We start from the raw sequence: 18901 nt of genomic DNA, 5'->3' as shown, positions 1-18901 counted from the left end.
TTCCATTTGCTTTTTTTTTTTTTTTTCTTTTGTCATGGATGGGCGCTATGCTGTCTTTTAACCAATACTTTGCCTGTGGGGTCTGGATGGAGCAAGTGTCTTACAGACGTGCACATCACATGTGGAGAAATGTCAAGTCTCTATCGACACACAGAAGTCACAGAAATGACTTGGAATCAAAAACAATCCTCACTGTTTATTAAGATGCCAGTAAAAAGGCTACACAGCTTCCCACTGATTGACTCTGGCGTGCATAACAGTGTGCAAAGTATGTAGTGCAGTGCAGCACAGTGGATATAACATCAGTCAAGCTGCCACAGTAAGTCATAAATACATAAGCAGGGCACTAATTAATACTCTGCATTGATTATCTATGCTGTCTTTACAACAGTTTAACAGCCACAGAGCATGTGGGGCCTTTTGTTTGAATAAACAGACTGTTAAACTCTCCTTCAGCCCCCAGTAGCCTTCATCACAGCCTGCAGTAATGCCCTTATTTATTAAAGGTTGCCAACTGTAGCATGAGACTCAGCCTAGCTGTCATGGTGCTACTCAGAAGTTATGTAGTGTCTTCTGTGACTGAAAGCCTCAGAAACCTGCTGATGTCCTCAGAGTAAAACTCTGTAACGCCAAATCCTGTTTTACAAGCTGGACAGTGCAGTGTTTGAAATATGTCTGCGTTTGCCAGACAGGGAGGGTCTGATGAAAGATGCTTTTAAGTTTCATTTTGCAAAATGTATAATTTAGTGTCTTTCTGAAGCATGACCCATACTAGTGATTAAAAAGTCAGAACATCAGCTCCTGCTGCTGTGTCAGTTTTTTAAAATCATTTTGTTGCAACATGATGGTTAAGCAAGTTAGCACTGTTTACCCACAGCAAGAAGGTCCTATGTCTCAACCTGTGCATGGGCCTTCTCTGTTCAGTCTGTCAGCTCTGGGTTCCCCTGCAATCAAAAACATGTTAGGTTAATCATAGGTTAATGTTTCTGTGTTGGCCAGGAAGCTCTTGCCTAAGAGATTCTAAATCTGAAGAGCTCCATTTCCTGGTTATATAAAAGGTATATAAAGATTAAAAGTTTTTACTTCCCCCAATTTAATGTACAGTGCTAAATCACTAGGCTAAAAGCTTTTATGCCCGTCCACCCCTGTCAAATGTATTCCATTTATATCGATGCCCTGGACAATACATGTGGAACTTCTAATAAATTGAATGAAGTTGACTTTATTCATATAAACATCAAATTTGTGTTAGATCACTAGGATCAGAGCATGAATGATATTTATGCAGCTTTAGGCCTGTTGAGCATGCTTTCCCCTGCAGTGGTTTTACATCCTTCTACTTAGGCTTTTACTGGCTGAAAGTATGATTCATTTATTTATTTATTTATTTTATGTTTAAGCATAAGCTTAAATGAGTAACTCACTTGGGTGAAATAGAAAAGAGCTTAATAATCAGTTCAGGCTGCTTATAAAATGGTATATTCCAGCAACGGTTAACACATTTCAGTTTGAAACATTACCATGTATTGTTACCATGGTGCATAGTGTTGGAAATCTGTCATCGATTCAGCCTGTGCAAGTTATTACTTTACGCTGAAAACAGCACGTTCTGTCGTGTTCTCAACACTCACTTTATCTGTTCTTCACCTTTATTACTCCTGCAGGGGTGACTAAGTGCATTCTGTTTTTGGCATAAACTCCTTGTTTCATACTCTCACACAGACTCATTCACAGCTGGAATAGACATTTGACTGATAGACAAGGAGGTTGCAAAGGGCGTTTAACTAGCACATTTGGGTGTTTGGGGAAAGCTACCATCGAGGCCAGGGAAGGAGCATTACTTGGTCACTTCTGAGAAGCTTACTTTACTAACTTCCCAGCTGCATTTTCCCAAAATAGAAGGGTAGAATTAAAGGGCTATATTAAAGGGCTATAACATAAAGAAAACCCTTATCTTAGTGGTCCACGGTCTGAGATTAGTGGGGCTTTTTAGAGGAGATTGGGGCAGGTGAAAGCAGCTTCAGCTGTATAATCAGCCATCATATCCACTGCATCAAAGTAGGACATTAAGTGACAGTGAAAGTGGGTCACTGCCATAACAAGTCATTTGAACCTCATTTGACTTGTTTTTCTGTGCATGTGAGCATATGTTTATGTAATTGAGTTTTATGCTTCACAGTTGAGCTTTTTCTGTTTAGCTGTGAGTGAGTGGGTGTCCATAATGGGCATGCGTTCCATTCATTACCCTGGGTACCTGCTTGTGTGTGCGACTGTGTGTTTGTTTTTACATGTGTGTGTGTGTTCTCCTCCTCAGCGATGCCAACCTCACAGACGGGCTGTCTGACTCAGATGAGTGTGATTTGGGCAGTCTGGAACACGGGAGCACGGATACTCTGGCCAATGGCTGCCGAGCTGACTGTGAGGCTGCGAAGAGGCTTGCCAAGCGCCTCTATCACCTCGAGGGCTTCAAACGCTGCGATGTGGCCAGACACCTGGGCAAGAAGTGAGCATGCATACAGACAGTTAACACAGGCACACACACTCTGGTGTGATGGTCCAATACAGGGAGGTTTGTGGGCTTGCCACAAGTGTTCCATATCCACGAGACACAAAGATGATGGATGTAAAAATCAAACAAACAAACAAACAAAACAGAAAAAAGTTTCATTAAACACTCCTCAATGTGTGTTCATATCTGAATGTGTATCCATTATCTATAAATATTTCCCAGTAGGCACACAAAAATAAGGGCGCAACAAGTCAGGTTTTAACTGTTTTGTTGGTAAATATAACTGTATTGTAATTTGAAATAAAATATAATGAAGTTCCGTTTAATCACAGGGGAGTTACACCCTTAGTCTGGCTGTAACATAGTGTTATCAAACATTTATATAACATTTGTTGATGTGCTTTCTGTCTCCCTGCAGTAATGAGTTCAGCCAGATGGTGGCATCAGAGTACCTGAGCTTCTTTGATTTCTCTGGCTTGTCGCTGGATCGCGCCCTGAGGTAATGCCCACTCAGCACTGGCAGGTGATGAATGTGTGATGGTAGAGCTATTAGTGCATGCACCTAGGCTGTGTGTGTTCTTCACATTCCCTCTTCACAACACATTAGCTTTGTGTTAATCAAGCTGTCGTGCTCAGTACAGTTAGCTGGTGTAGCTGACAGCTGCAGAGTACATCACGGTCTTGTATCTGACATGTTGCTGTCTCAGACTGCTGCCTTCAGTGCAGGACTTTCAGTTGAGTGAACAATGCTGATGAAAAGTGACATCCTGCATTCATTTTGGTACTGTTGGGATCTTTACATATTCTGGATCTTCAAAGTACATTCAGCCAAAGTGATGAATTCTGAAAAAAATTTTTTTAGATGCATCATCTGTATCTAAATCTGAAAAAAAGATGTCAGCTACCAAGATGGCTTCCCTAGAATAATAACTTTTTTTTTTTTTTTGCCTGTCCCGTTTGGCTCTTTTGCCATCAGAATTGTTGTCTAAAGGCAAAGAAAGATGCCCAATAACTTTAAATTTAGCACAGTTAACAAAAACAGAAAATGCTCAGATCTGTGATAATAATATGCTTTTGTTGTTTAACAAAAGTGTCAGTTGACAAATCAATCAATGATTTTGACACTGATCCCCTCTGATTTATTTACAGTTTAGATGTGGAACCTGTACCATACTGCACTATGCCACAATGACCTGAGTTTTAAAAAGCAGGACTAACTGTTGAAGTTTTGGGTTTTTTTTGAGAAAAATGTTTCATAAGGTTGTTCATGTGTGGCAGGAACTTCTTAAAGGCCTTTCCACTGATGGGCGAAACCCAGGAGAGAGAGCGGGTCCTTGTCCATTTCTCCAGACGCTATTGCCACTGTAACCCCCAGACACCCACCTCTGAAGGTCAGAGCTGTGAAGGTGATGATAAAGATAATCAAGGGTAACAGTATTATAATCAGAAAGTGAAAAAAGACAAAAAAAAATGGCTGTTGTTGGTGTCCATGTAGAAAACAGTTGACTAAATGTCCATGGCCCATAGTTTTGCATTGCAGTGATGAAGCTGGTGCATTTCAATTCTTAAAATGTAACTATTGCAAATCACTTTATAGCACCAGATGATATTATTTGAGTGTGTAGATATATTTTGTGCAGCACTGCAGACGTGTGCTGAAAAACTGTATGTACATTGATTTTGTACACTATTGTTTTTATATGAGTGTGTGTGCTTGGAAAGAAGTGGTGTGACATTTAGCGGACCTCAGCCATGTGTACTGTCCCTTTACAGATGGAGCCCACACATTGACCTGCGCCCTCATGCTGCTCAACACAGATCTGCATGGACATGTATGTATTGTATTTCTCTGACATTCTGATTCCCAGAATTAACAACCTTTCATTTGTCTAAATCACTCTTCATGTGACTTCATATTGCTATAGAAAGCCCACCTGTGAGGTCTGCTATCTACCTGTTGTTTTTGCAAGCTTAGCTTTAACAAAATGTTGGTTAGTTGTTCAGTCCCATCAGAACAAGGAACGCTAACTAAAGTGTTACTGGTTTGTTGCTGCTGCCCTAGAACACTGACTACAGTGACCCTGACACTAATGAATGCATCAAAGCAGAGGTGTGACTTGGACTCGAGTCAGACTCGAGTCATTAATTTTATGACTTTAGACTTGACTTGAAAAAATGTTCTAAGACTTGTGACTTGACTTGGACTTTTATACCAATGACTTGGGACTTGAATTGGACTTGAACCGGTTTACTTGAAAAGACTTGATATTTCACCTAGAGCTGGGCGATAGAACGATAACGATATGTATCGCGATATAACTTTTACTCGATAGAGAAATTAAGCTATCGCGATAGACCTCGCCGCTCTTGTCCTCAAAGAAAAAAAAAAAAAAAAAGGTCAGCCAATCCAAATTAAGTAGCACAGAGCCGAACCAATCACAGCCGCAGCGTCACGTCGCGTGGCTTGTTACGTACAGCACAAGTGCCAAGCCGCATGTGTGTTTGTTTGGGAAGCAGCCAGCGGGTAATGGAGGAAATGAGTGTGCCGACTAGAAAAATCAACCGAGCGTGACCGAAGAGAAAACAGATGATGGTTCCAATGCCGGAGAGATTGTCAAACGGAAGAGCCATAGAAGTTCCGTAGTGTGAAGGTATTTCGGCTATTTCAAGTCTGACAAAAAACAGAGTAGCGTGCACTGTAAATGGTGCCGAAAGCAAGTCTGGAAATACAATAAACTGGAGCATGCGTCACACTGTGCGCCACGTTATTGTTTCGGTGAAATGAATTTCTACAATACTGTTACTGTTAATTCTACTCTCTGCAGTGTTTAAATGCTTACATATACACACAGTTACTGTCCCTCCACACATACGACTCGGTTCTGCTTCTATGCCCCAGCTTTGTTTACTTTTTCCCACCGAGGCTTCTAGACTTCTGATTGGCCAACATTTCGGCACGGTTAGGAATCTAGCGCCACCTGCTGCTTTGGCATGTTCATAGCAGCGTTTTCCTTCATTTCTGCCTTTATGTGTGGACGGGATTATTTTTTAAAACGAAAACGGAAAATCTCAGTTTTCAAAAATACCCGTGTACGTGTGGACGTAGCCTCAGTCTCTGACTGGAAGCGCTAATTCGTCATTCGGCTTTTGTCAGACTAAAGTAACTGTTAAAACTGTTTGAAAAGCTCAGCTATACAACAAGGAGAGATTGAGAATTTCCTTTTAGTTCTCAGTTTATTTGATATTGACAAAAGTTAGTCAGTTTTGTCTGTTCTTCTGTAAAACAAACTAAGATTTATTTTTAGAATTAATATTTTGTTTCTAAGTGGAATTGACAATTTAGTCTGTTTCGTTTGTTCTATTTTGAAACTTAAACGCTTTAGCGGCTGCCTTTTGTGTAGTTTGCAATATTTGCCTTTATTTATCTGAAAAAGTCTCATGTTCCTTAAGTACATCTACCCTGTTGAACTTATTATGGGAAATAAATATTTAAATAAAAACAAGCTGCTGATTATTTCACATTTTACTTGTGAGCAACGGCACATTTAAATCTTACAAATATAGTTATTTGGCTTATATTGTGATAGATATCGTTATCGCCTGAAATGAAAAAAACATATCGTGATATGAAAAAATCTCATATCGCCCAGCTCAAATTTCACCCCAAATATAAAATTTAACACGCATATTATATAGAGATTGAAAATGTGACGTCATTCACGGGTAGAACCGCAAAGGATTCTGGGAACTCGTGGCAAGAAGTACTAGCGCACGCAGGCTTTCAATTAAAATCAGTTACACAGCGATAAAAAGAAACACAAAAATGTCAAGAAGCTGTTGTATTATTAACTGCAATAGCCGGTCGCATGACAGCCACGGGAAGCCGACGGGTAAAGAGATCGGTTGTTATCGGATTACGACGTTTAAGAGAAATTGTTCGAGCCATGTTTCCGAAGTGACAAACAGGCGACGGATGGCCTGGATTGCAGCCATTCAAAGATCAAATATAACGTCCCAGAACACTCCAGCTCACAGGTTAGTCTGCTCCAAGCATTTCCACAAAGGTCAGTCTGCTGTTGTAGTTAATACGTCATTTTCTTAACATAATTGGTGATATAGGTTACAAGCAAGTCTGGCGCTGAACAGAAATTGTCGCGCTATGCTCCTTTGTTTATTGTGCATAAATAGTGAATTGTCCTGACACAATATTGCGTTTCGCTTCTGTTATTATGGTACATTGACAAAAACATATACTTTTATTCACAGGATAAAACAGGTTTTTTGTATCACTAATTGCCCAGTACGATTACAGCATACAGTATTATTGTCACTGCTACATTTCTGTGATGCGTACCAGAAATTATTTCCACTACTAATTAATTACCATTGAGCTCAAAGGTCCTATTAATAAACGGTTAACGAATGTGTATTTATGACGACGATTTGTGAGACTGGTAAACTTATGATACGTACGATGGTCTTTCGTTCTACACGGTGCATTTCAAGGTCCTGCACCCATCCGTCGGTAAACTGTACCTGGGCTTGTTGCAGTGACTGGAAGTTACTAAACTTCATGAGTGTATGCACTCACTCCAAGAACCGTATGATTATAAATATGCATATAAATATGCTACGATGAGATAGCTGACTTCATCTAACTAGCAAATGTTTTCCAGGCTACGTTGGTGATGCAGTTTTTTTTTAATGTGTATGATATTTTTGTCATGCGATTTTAAAGCCGGTCCTACAACCGCATCCAAGAATAACATGCAGCTTATCTCAGAACTATCGGTGAAAATTATTCTTGGAGCTAGGTTTAATTGAGCTGCATTCTAAAGAGGTGCAATTTCACAATTTGTGTATATTTTCTAAGTTCACTATTTTGTCATGTGTTGAGAAAAACACAGATTTTAAAATTACATGGTCTAATATTTACATTTAGCATAACTGCAACATGCTTTTTTTGGGTTTTTTTTTAATGACTCGAAAGGACTTGAAATTCAAAATTTCAGACTTGTGACTTGACTCGGACTTTTACACCAGTGACTTGAGACTCGACTCTGACTTGCCTGACATTACTTGAGACTTGACTTGAGACTTGAGGATAAAGACTTGAGACTTACTTGAGACTTGCAAAACAATGACTTGGTCCCACCTCTGCATCAAAGTTAGATAAACTAGCTGACGTTCGCTAAATAGCTTTCACATTTGCTTTGACAGTGAAAGATTTCTTGTCCTTCACCTCCCAAAGGCAGTATTATCGACCCATCCAGATCAAAGCTATATGTAATTATCAGTGAAAGGTGATTTTCAGGAAGATACAAACATAGCCAAAGTGGACCTCCGGCAGGGACTTTTTTTAAAATGAGTCTGGAGTCCCCAAAACATGTAGGTTGTTGACATTCAGGTCTTGCCTCACAGGACTGAAAACTGAATTAGACAACAGAGTGTAAATACAGGCCTTTGTCAGCAATGCCATGTCTTTATCTATGTCCTCTTTTAGGTATAGTTCTTCTTCTTTCCCTTCTCTTTCTGTGCTTTTGTCCCAGCTTCTCTCTCCCCTCCCCGGCCTAGTTTCTGACCTGTTTCTGTCTCTCCTCTCCTCCTGTAGTCTCGTCTGTTCCCTTCTAAAAACAGGGACACTGTGGTCTGCATAACATGATCCATCATAGGCTTTTTGCTTTGCTTTTCTTCACCCTCCTGCTAATAGTAGTTTTACTTAATAGGCCTTCTCTAATTAAAATCCTCTCTTTTCTCAATCTCTTTCCCTCCTTTTCAAATCCATCCTCTGCTAACCATATCTGGTCCCCTGGTCTCTCTCTGCCCCTGCAGGTGGTAAGTATACGTACAGTACTAACACTCATCTCGTTCACAAATGCTCCTCCTTTTGTCAGCTGACAATAGAATTGAAGTCATATTTTTAAAATGTAGGTTTTTAAATACTTTCGTTCAGTGAGACAAAAGTATTTAAATACCTAAGTTTGGTTGGTATTTATGCTGCTTAAATGAAAACTGATCATTCAGTGAAGTTGTAAGAGTATTATCTTCTTGTGACCATTAGTGGATCATACCAGTAAAGAGAGAATAAAACATTTTCCACTGCCTGTCAGATCACATCCTGAATAATTTCTGTTTTCGCTGGAAAAGGGAACTGGGCTGTCTTGCCTGCTATGTAGCCTCCCTGGAGGAATGTGTGAATCACATCAGTTTCAGATCAGTTTTATTTCCACTTCTGTGTCTATTCAGGTTAGAAACATCTCCCTTCTAATCATGAGGCATCGTGATTAGAGGTCAAAACGCTGGTAAAAGGTGTGCTTGATATGTTCTAATATAGGCACTACCACTGCGGTAGTACCTCAGCTGTATAACACTGCCACCCAGTGAACAGAATCTAATCTGCATCGACATTGGAGTCGATAAAACTCGGTGTAAAGCACCAGTTTCTTTAAAAAAATAATAATATATTTTAAAAAAACCTTTTCATACACATGCCCCCCCCAAAAATCATTAAATTGTTGTTTGTTCATTTCTCTCTGTCTCTTGGTGTGTTCTCCTCTCCTCAGAACATTGGGAAGAAGATGTCCTGTCAGCAGTTTATCAGTAATCTAGAAGGTCTCAACAACAGCAAAGACTTTCCCAAAGATTTATTAAAGGTACAGATCTCGTCCTGAAGTAGCACAGCAACAGGAGACTGAGTCAGCTTGATTGTTATTTATTCATTTATTCTCAGCCACAGACTAAAGTTTGTGTTGTCATTCCAACCCAGTAGTCTATTTTTTTTTTTTTAAAGAAAATGTTCACAAGTCCCCTCTTTTGTTGCCTGCACAGGTTTTGTATAACTCGATCAAGAACGAGAAGCTTGAGTGGGCAGTGTGAGTATGTGTTCTGTGCCCATCAAAAGGATAAGTATTTGTAGTATGCATGTTTTTTGAAGTAAGTGCACTTGAATACATTTCAGTGTGTGTGTGTGTGTGTGTGTGTGTGTGTGTGTGTGTGTGTGCAGTGAGGAGGAGGAGCTGAGGAAGAGTCTGTCAGAACTGGTGGAGGAGCAATGTGAGGGCGGGAGTAAACGTGTTGCTAGGGTAACGGACGGCAGTAACCCTTTCATTGCCATTCCCATTCTCCTAAATGCCGTCACCTACAAGCATGGCGTGCTGACCCGGAAAAGCCACGCCGACATGGATGGCAAACGCAGTGAGTACACACATTTTTGACTCAAGTTAGCAAATCCTTTATGATAAAGAAAAATAGTAATAAAGCAAGAGCTTTCTTTGTGTTTTTTCTCCTAGCTCCAAGGGGTCGCCGAGGATGGAAGAAGTTCTATGCAGTTCTGAAAGGGATGATCTTATATCTCCAGAAGGTACCGCATCTCGTCCTCTGCTCTGTTACCATAGAAACACACTGCTGTCACTGCAGTGGTGGATGCTGTGAGCTTCTGTGCTCTGTGTGTGTGTGTGTGTGTGTGTGTGTGTGTGTGTGTGTGTGTGTGTGTGTGTGTGTGTGTGTGTGTGTGTGTGTGTGTGTGTGCCAGAAAGGGAGGGTGATAGAAAAGGCAATTACAGAGGAAATGAGGCTGGTCTGTGTAAGTGTGTGTTTGTCTCCCCCTGCTGGCAGGAAGACTTTACTAACAGCCCATAAGGTTAAATAAATTAGCTTCTATTTCTTGTCATCGGGGTAATGTTTTTAATTTCAGGTGATAGTATGAAGGTGATGTTACTCTGGTGTCAACCTGAATGTAGTGATCTGGACACTATCGATACGTGCAACAGTTTCCTTCTATTCTTGTTACTTACCCAGGATGAGTACAAGCCAGATACCGACATTTCAGAGGTAGACCTGAAGAACGCAGTGCGAATCCACCACGCTTTAGCTACTCGTGCCACCGACTACAGCAAGAGAGCCTACGTACTGAAGCTCAAAACCTCAGACTGGAGAGTCTTTCTGCTGCAGGCACCGTAAGTTATCTGTCCTTAAACAGTAAAATTTTAGGTTTCGAAATTTTACAACTTTTTTTTTCAAGTTTTAATTTTGCATTATTTTTGATGAAACCATGTTACTTCGGTTTGAGAATGAATGTTTTAAGAGGATACGCAGGTGTAGAGGAGAAGGGTGTGTGGTGCATAATGATCTATGAATAATCTGTAAATAGCCCTGCTCTTAAGAAGAATTTCTGTGGTGGTTTAAGGTGCTAAAAAAGGAGTACCTACTAATAATCCGATAATGGAAGGCACTATCTCTCATTTGATATTCAGCATGCCTCAAAACACTGATTACACTATTATTGTGTCGAATGACTTCAGAACTGTTTCTGTGTTGGATTTGTCATTTAGATTTGAAATCTTAAAAGCTTTCAATTGAAAATGTAGGTGTGTAGTATAACTAGTTGGATGTTTGATATGATTTTAATTGCTCGGTTGCTGTCATCATTTTCCTGCTAAAATGAAACATACCACCATTAAAACTTGAATGAATTGGTTCTCTGTCTTTGTTTCTGTCTCTCTCCAGGAGTGAGGAGGAGATGATGTCTTGGATCTTCCGGATTAACCTGGTGGCGGCGCTGTTTTCTGCCCCAGCCTTCCCTGCTGCTATCGGCTCCATGAAGAAATTCTGTCGGCCCATCCTGCCGTCCTCATCCACCCGACTGAACCAGGTCCGCACTCAAGCACATGCACAGATGGTGGCACACATTAGAAACACGAACTTCCTTCTCTTGCATCCCACAAGAAACATTATACACCAATGTCAGCATTCAGCATCCAGTACTAATTGCATATACCACACAGTCTATTTCAGCAGCATGCACAGTTTACATATGCTATTTGTATCTGCTTACATCTGATTGGCTGTTTTGGGGTCCTCTGGCATCTGTTTGCGCTGTGATTGGTGCAGGAGGACCAGCTGCTGAGTCATGAGAACAAGCTGAAGCAGATGAGCCTGGAGCTGGAAGAACACCGGAAAAATCTGCCCTCAGCTGACCCAAAAAGCAGAGAGTGGGAGGAGTACCGGCTCAAAGAGCACTACCTCGCATACGAGGTAAATTCTTTGTGTTGCTTTTTGTTAATTTCTCTGCTTTTAATTTTCTTTTTTTAACTGATAAACAGCTAATAGACCACGAATTATGACAGAGGAACATGTCTGCTGTATTATTTTTAGAGTCAAGGGTCACTTTATTTACCCTTGGTATTAAAAGCTAGGGTAGACAACCTGTTTTTTGGCAAATTGTGTTATTGGTCTCTTCTGTTTGACTCTTGATTAATTGTCCTTTGGTCTTTTTGTCTTCAAAAACACATCTCTCCTTCCACGCCCCTCTCTGAGCAGAAGACTCGGTATGAGACATACATCAGCCTCCTGCAGGCTAAAATACGCACAGAGACGGATGACCTTGAGAAGATTGAGGCCAGCGTGATGGGCGGCCTGATCATGGAGGGCGGTCTGGCCGGCCGAGAGTGCCACCTCCGCAAGACGCAGTCCTCGCCGTCCATCAGTCAGGCGCACGGTGGCCTGAACGGGAGGGCAACTGGATGCGACATCCCAGGAAAGAGGAGCTGAGGAAAGAAGACCAAATGCCACAGCCCTCAAAGCAGCATCTCTTCAAGCCAAACTAGTTAAATCCTACAAGTCCTTCTCGGATTTGCTGTTAGCATTTTATTTATTGTGCTCCATTCTTTAGTAAGCCATCACTATCCTTCCCAGAATTTATCAACCGTGATGATAAGTTCCTGTAATGAGCAATAGATAAGAAGAGCGTGCGCTTGATACCCCACCACAAGCGACCCTGCCAAACCTCAGTTCTTTTAACTTTTGTTATTGCACATTACAGCGATCATAACTGTGATCACTATTTATAGCAGCATCGTCAGTATTAATTTTTGAACTCAGAGTGAAGAATTGCCTTTAGTTGAAATGTGTTTTTTAGTTGTGAGCTGCAGTAGTTTATAACCTGCCGATATAAGACTGCACAGACACAGACTGGTTTCCTTTGCCTTGCTCCGCAGCTTGGGAGTCAAGCAGTGATTGAGATGGACATAGTACAGATGGTACTACTGTAGCATTTTGGCTTTTCTTCAACTTGCGTTTACACACTCGGCCACTCACAAGACTGTGTGCTTTATGGACCTACAATATTGTTGGAGAATGGTGTCTGAAGATGCAACATATCTGTCCCGGAGATATAGGAACTCGGAGAAGAACTCAGGAGGATCAGATTCCTGTATAGCATATTTATTTATTTATTTAACCTTTATTCACCCCAGCAAGGGTTCCCCTCTCAACATTCACACATTTACATGCATTCACATGAGAGCAGGAGCTGCCAAGAGGAACCATAGTTTAAACTGTTCACTGAGCTGCTCCACCGGAGGAACTGGAGGTTGAGTGCCTTACTCAAGGGCACCTCGGCACTAGCTGTTGAGGGATTTAAAGAATACTGTTACTTGTCAGAGATCAAACATGTGTTCCTGTGATTTTTGAGCTGCCGCTTCCCCCCTCTAATACTAACCTGTGTTTAACTGTATGTTTCTGGAGAGGGCAAAAGCACTGTGCCATGTTATCCACTTACTGCTCTTTCTGTACCATGACTGAGTAAACTGAGCTGCCAGAACTCATATGTAACAATATATGGTTGGGCGTGAGGTTTCTGAAGACTGAAGGGCTGAACAGGAAAGTGTGGGTGGGCTGGTGTGTGCACATGCATGTGTGTGTACGCGTGTGCATTGGCGTGCTTTTGAAAGTGGCTCCAGTTAAGAATTTGAACTTGTAGGCGACAGGAAGAAGTAAATATAGCAGGGTCATGTTATTTGTATAAAGATTTTGTTGAGCACATTGAGAGAAAACAAGCCGACGGCCTTATGCTGAATAGCACTGCCGGCACAGTCAGGCCTGGATCTCTCAAAAGCATCTTCAGGACAAAGCCAGCCACGTGATAAAACGTGTTTTTAAGTCTGACTGATCTCTGCTCTGATTTATAACATGCTACATGGACCTATCGCAGCGTCGTTTGCCCTGTTATAATTTTGGGAATTTGACTTTCTGTTGCCAAGCTTCTTATTAGATGAAGATGTTTTTAGGAAAGCAGGCCCTGACCGATTTCAGATGGATTTCAGCAGAGCATAGCAGCAGGACTGCTCTAGCGTAGTGGGCTAAAGTCAGGTAGGCTGACAGCATGCTGGATAGGAGAGGGGAACGGCGGCAAAACAACTCCACCAGCAAAGTAGCCATCAAAACACCCTCCACATGGGTGAGAAGGAGCTGATGGAGGAGAGACTTGTTTTCTTAGAAGAGACTGGTTTGGTTTACTTAGTACGACCGTCTCTGCCAGCCAAGAACAGGCAAAATGGACATCCAGCACACATTACTCCAAATTGAGGAAAACAACATAATGAGGCCGATTCTTCTGGAAGGAGGACTTGTGTAAGGTTGTGGGAAAAGGACATATGGTGGTATCGCTCTCTGTGAGCACCTCGATTGATCCTATATCCCCCAAACACACACACACACATACACACGTTCTCTTTCTGTGTGATTTGTTATGTAATGACACAACTGTAGATCAGTGAGTTCAGTGCCCCCCTCACACAAACACAGTGTGACTCAGAAGCATGTAGACATAACCAGGGTTGCGGATATTGATGGGAGGAACAATTATATCTTTGGCTCCGGACACATTGCTTCTGTTGCTACGTACATTGTATTAACAGTGACTGATGGGATCTGAGATCCTTTTGGGACTTTGCTGGAAATCTGGAATCACAGCTGGAATCCTGGAACCTGATTCTTGTACAGACCAAAACGCTGAAACAGGAGTGGAGCTTTCAGAGAGGAAGTACTTTTTCTAAAGCTGTATTGTTAGGATAAATACCTGCTTTCTTACACGGAGACTTCCCCTTATAGTCACTTTGGCTGTTGTGCTAACCATTGTTTCCCAATGTTCTAGGTTAGGCCTGTGCTGTAATATAGGGTTGTGGAAAAAAAATAGTTGATTGTTATGTTTTATTTAAGTTAAAAAAAAAAAAAAGACAACTTCGGCACTTTGATGTCAGGATTGGATTTTTCTTTTTGTTTGTTTTGTTTGTATATCTGAACTTTTCTGACAGGATGCTCATACTATGTAAAGGACATATTTACTGAATATTTAGTCTGTGCTTCATAAAGTAAGCTTTTATACAGATTGATTGTGGTTGTAATTTATAAAACTGTCAAGACTAAAACAATGAAAAGCTAAAAAAAAATAATCCGTGCCAGTTTTTTAATTTGTGTTTTAATTTTTAATTTGTGTTTGTGTTTTTTAATTTCTTTGACATTCTGCAGACATGACTATTACTATGTAATGCTTTTAAACGTCTCCTGTTTACAACTACGCCCACTTTCCTCCACAGGTCAGTGCACTTGTTTGAAAGTTGCTGCTAAAATGTGTTGCCTTGCAGTTAAACTGTCAGTTGTTAAGTTGCACATTTACCCATTGTGGAGCACATTTATCGTAAACCCTCATTGGCCACTTTATTAGGTTCGACCCTCCCTTTTATTTTCCTTCAAAACACAAAGGTGCTGGAGACACTCCTCAAAGATTTTGGCACCTAATAAAGTTGCTTCAGATTTTTTAGCTATTTATCCATGACGTGAATCTCCTACATCCCACATCTCAGTACAGTAAACTCATTGTCATGTTCAAGAAACCTCTTTGAGATGATTTAAGCTTTGTGACATGAAGCTTTATCAGAGTGTGATCATAAAGGGAAGGACATGGTCACTAGCAATACTCAAGTAGGCTGTGGTGTTTAAAGCATGCTCAGTTGGTACTAAAGAGTATGATGATGAAATATTTGCAACACCAAGGGAGAATCGGTCCATCCTTTAATGTTGGTTGTGCCAAATTCTAATCCTACCATCCAAATATTCAAGGAGAAATCAACACTCCTCAGGGCAGGCAAACTTTTTCCAATCTGTAGTCCTGAGTTTTCTTTGCATTGTAACTTCAGTTTCAAGGCTTGGTTGTAATGAGTGGTCATTTGAGTTACTATTGCCTCCCTGTCAGCTTGATGCAGTCTGCCCATTCTCTTTCTGACCTCTGGCATCAACAATCATTTTCACCCAGAGAACCGAACTACCGCTCACTATACACTATAGATGGATTTGGAGCAGATCAGCAGTTTTTCTAAAATACTAGGACCAACCTGTTTGGTACCAACAACTATGCCATGTTCTAAAGCTCTGTTTGAATTTCAGCAGGCTATCATAATCATGCCTGCATCCCTAATTGCATTATGTTGCTGCCATGTACTCAAGAGGTTGAACATGTGTACCTAATGAAGTGGCCAGTGAATGTATATGTTTATGTTACATACACATATTCAAAAATGAAGTTTCTGTAAAAGTTTAGCTATAGGTTGCTTAATGACAGAGACCGCAGACACACCTAGCATGTGTCTGTGGTCATGGCCATGTGTTTGTGGAACAAACAACCTATTTCGTGTGTGACGTGTTTAGTACACAACCATAAAGCCTCACAGCTGAGACTGTAGGTAAGAGCTAAGCGTGATTTTTTTTTTAAAGTTTAGTTGAAAGAACATGATAAATATTTAATTACACATTTAGCGCAGCATAACTATGCCACTATAATAATTTAATATGCTTAGTTTAAGACTATAAGGAACGAATATCCTGTAGCTGCCCACATATTAGTCACAATAACGTTATGTTGTTTTTTTTTTTAAATGTCCACTCGACTATTTCCACTTAGTTGTCATTTGCCCCATGTATATAAAGGTGATTCAGTAACAGGGTTAATTTGATACCTAACGATATAAAGAATTAGCCGATGTGAAAAAATAAACAGGTATGGTAGACCGTGTGCTGTGCCACGCGCTGCCTGTTACAGAGAGTGTTGCATTATCAATTGCAGCTGTAATGTTGCTGAATTTCCGGGTAGCTGTGTCTGCTTAAGGCTGGGATTATACCCGCACGCAGGCACGAACATTTAGACTCTGTGGGTGAGTAGTCCTGCACGTTTTACTGTTGCCAAGTCCGCTTGAAGGACGCATGCGTAGCGGGTGCATCGTTGCGTGCCATCTGCCTGGCTAGCGGTCACACGGACGTCCGCGATGGGGAAACTGTAACACTGTCCTACAGTAAGTGTTTCAAACCGAAAGGTGTCCGCTGAACCATTTCTGTCATACAAGCGTTTGGAAATGCACATGGTTGTGAGTATTGAGACCTCCAGATCATTAAAGTTTTTTTAAAAAAACAAACAAGAAGTTGTGACATAAAAAAGACAACAAATTTGGCGCCATTGAAAGTCACGCTAAAGCATAAAAAAGACCTGCTAGAATTTATGAATAAATGAACTGCAAATATGAGCTTTATTATATAGCTTTAAAGTAAAAATGTTTTAAGGTTGATAAACACAGAGGTAAGGAGCAAGTGAGGAGTCAGTCAATTTACCTGTCAATCCCAGTGATTTGGCCAGTCAGGGGTGGGGTTAGACATTTTGAACCTATCACAGCCAAAGAATCACAGGAGTCACTAACACAGCTAGCAATGTTTGATTTTACTGCCCCACAAAAATAAAAGCATGATCATTTCCTTAATACCACCTGTGCTTAAAAAAGAAATTAAGGAAGTAAAAGTAAAAAAAGAAATGTTTTTATTGTTTTATCTATTCTGCACAGGACTCCCACAGCATCAGCAGCAGGTGCTGGTCTCATAATCAGTGCAGCGTAACCAGAGATCTTTTTTCCCCCTCTGCATTCTTGTTCAGTGACATATACTGGAGCCTACATCACACACACTGCAACTCAACCCTGCAAACCCTGAGGGACGTCTTAATGCTAGTAGAAGCTAGCTATTGTCGGCAGCTATGTTTTGTGTAACTCCTCTGACTTTCAAATCTGAAAGTACCATGAGTTCCCTTTAAATGCTATAATTTGAGAGTGTACTTATGTTTAATTGACATTTTTTTGCAGCTATAATTGTGAGTACAGTGTGCATCTTCTCAGCTTTTAAAATAACCCTAGCCAGCTCATAATGGGGTCAAATGCTAAAATCAGTCAATAAATTCATACTTGAATTTGGCATCTGTTTCCCCTTACACTCTAACTGTATTCGTTTGGTATAGCACAGACGTATGTGCAAATATATTCTGAGAACTTTCATATATAACCATCATAAGCATATGTATCACTACTTTGCTATTACATTATCAACTCTAGAATCAAATCTAACCTCTTATGTGTCACTTTCTCTTTTTACAGCAGTCTCTCAAAAACATGACTCCTTTATAAGTAGTGAAAACAACAAACATTTGATTAAGGGTATGAATACCACATTAGCCATGAAGCTTCACATTTTCAATCCTTCCACCTTTGTAACAAAGACAGGACTTCTTTTTATTGCCCTAAGAAGTCGGGATTTTTTTATTGATCCTGCAGAAATGAGGCAGACCAAAAGTCTCTTTCAAGCTCTTTTAAGGTTCTTTTTTTTTGCTTTCAAATTCTGTCGCTCTCCTTCTTTGCCCTCTTTGCATCATCCAAGAAGGGGGATTGGAGAAGGATTTTCTTTTTGCCAGGTAAAGTTTCCACGATTGGTGTGGTTGTTCCACTATTTCGGTTGCCAGGGAAAATAAAAGCGCTGCCTTTCTCCTGTTTTGCAGTCTACATTTTCCCAGGAGATTTTGAACCTGCTTTCCATCACAACTGCACCATGAGAACAAGGCTTACTGGTGTCCGGTCTGAATGCCGATAGCATCGTTGCATTTTGCAGCAGCAGTTTGAGCATAAACGTAAAGTAACTTTAAACTCCCTTTAGGTATACGGCATAGTTGAGTAATCCACATGAGGTGCCATTAGTGATAATGACACCCTGGATGATAACATGGTAGTTAATACAGTGCTCCGTGTTCTGTGTAAAACTTGACTTTTTGGGTCATGATAGTCAAGTGACCTGTCACATGGATTAAGAATGCCCTGAGCAGTGAGTCTTATGGCTTTAGTAGTCCCATGCACTCTTTGGCCACCTGTCTCTGGAATAAGTAAAGGCAAAATGTAAAAAACCCCAAACAAATCAAATCCGCCCACTGTCGTTACCCTCCTATGTGCCAGTCAGTCCTGAAGACGTCTGTGTGTGGTGGCTCTTGATGTTTTGATGCCCGCTTTCTTTCAAGTTCTTGATTTGACTTTTCTTGACAGTCTCCCCAAAGCTGCAGTGATTCCTGTTGAATGTGCACCTTTTTGCTATCATATCAGCCTCTCTCTTCACATGGCGCTGTTACCTCCTGTGAGATTCCTGACACCCCTCCCCCACCCATCACCTTCACTCAATACCAGGTTGAGATGCAAATGAGGAGACTTCACTCAGGCAAGTCTGCTGGACCAGACGGAGTGAGTCCCCTTGTCCTCAAGA

General features: G+C 40.9%; 1 protein-coding gene across 2 annotated transcripts in view; it reads left to right on the top strand.

Moving 5' to 3' along the window:
- The window catches only part of psd2 (pleckstrin and Sec7 domain containing 2), a 40171-nt gene extending 25432 nt beyond the window's left edge, over nt 1–14739 (top strand). The window contains exons 4-15 of one of the 2 annotated variants that reach the window (XM_086306604.1): nt 2315–2503; nt 2928–3008; nt 3788–3915; nt 4283–4341; nt 9073–9162; nt 9338–9381; nt 9513–9703; nt 9799–9869; nt 10307–10464; nt 11015–11159; nt 11399–11542; nt 11828–14739. In XM_086306604.1, the coding sequence (XP_086162730.1) occupies nt 2315–2503; nt 2928–3008; nt 3788–3915; nt 4283–4341; nt 9073–9162; nt 9338–9381; nt 9513–9703; nt 9799–9869; nt 10307–10464; nt 11015–11159; nt 11399–11542; nt 11828–12058 (1531 nt within the window). In that variant the 3' untranslated portion in view covers nt 12059–14739. The remainder of the gene's footprint in view (nt 1–2314; nt 2504–2927; nt 3009–3787; nt 3916–4282; nt 4342–9072; nt 9163–9337; nt 9382–9512; nt 9704–9798; nt 9870–10306; nt 10465–11014; nt 11160–11398; nt 11543–11827) is intronic. The other variant, XM_086306610.1, reaches the window with a different exon arrangement.
- The last annotated feature ends 4162 nt before the right edge of the window (nt 14740–18901 follow it).

Source organism: Aulonocara sp. 'chitande type north' Nkhata Bay, linkage group LG2 (genome assembly GCF_057382095.1).
Source record: "Aulonocara sp. 'chitande type north' Nkhata Bay isolate Kocher_YH1m ecotype deep benthic linkage group LG2, A_spYH_male_GT1.1, whole genome shotgun sequence".
NCBI classification, from domain to species: domain Eukaryota; kingdom Metazoa; phylum Chordata; class Actinopteri; order Cichliformes; family Cichlidae; genus Aulonocara; species Aulonocara sp. 'chitande type north' Nkhata Bay.
The sequence above is the reverse complement of the archived record's forward strand: the minus strand, read 5'-3'. Positions and strand labels throughout refer to the sequence as shown.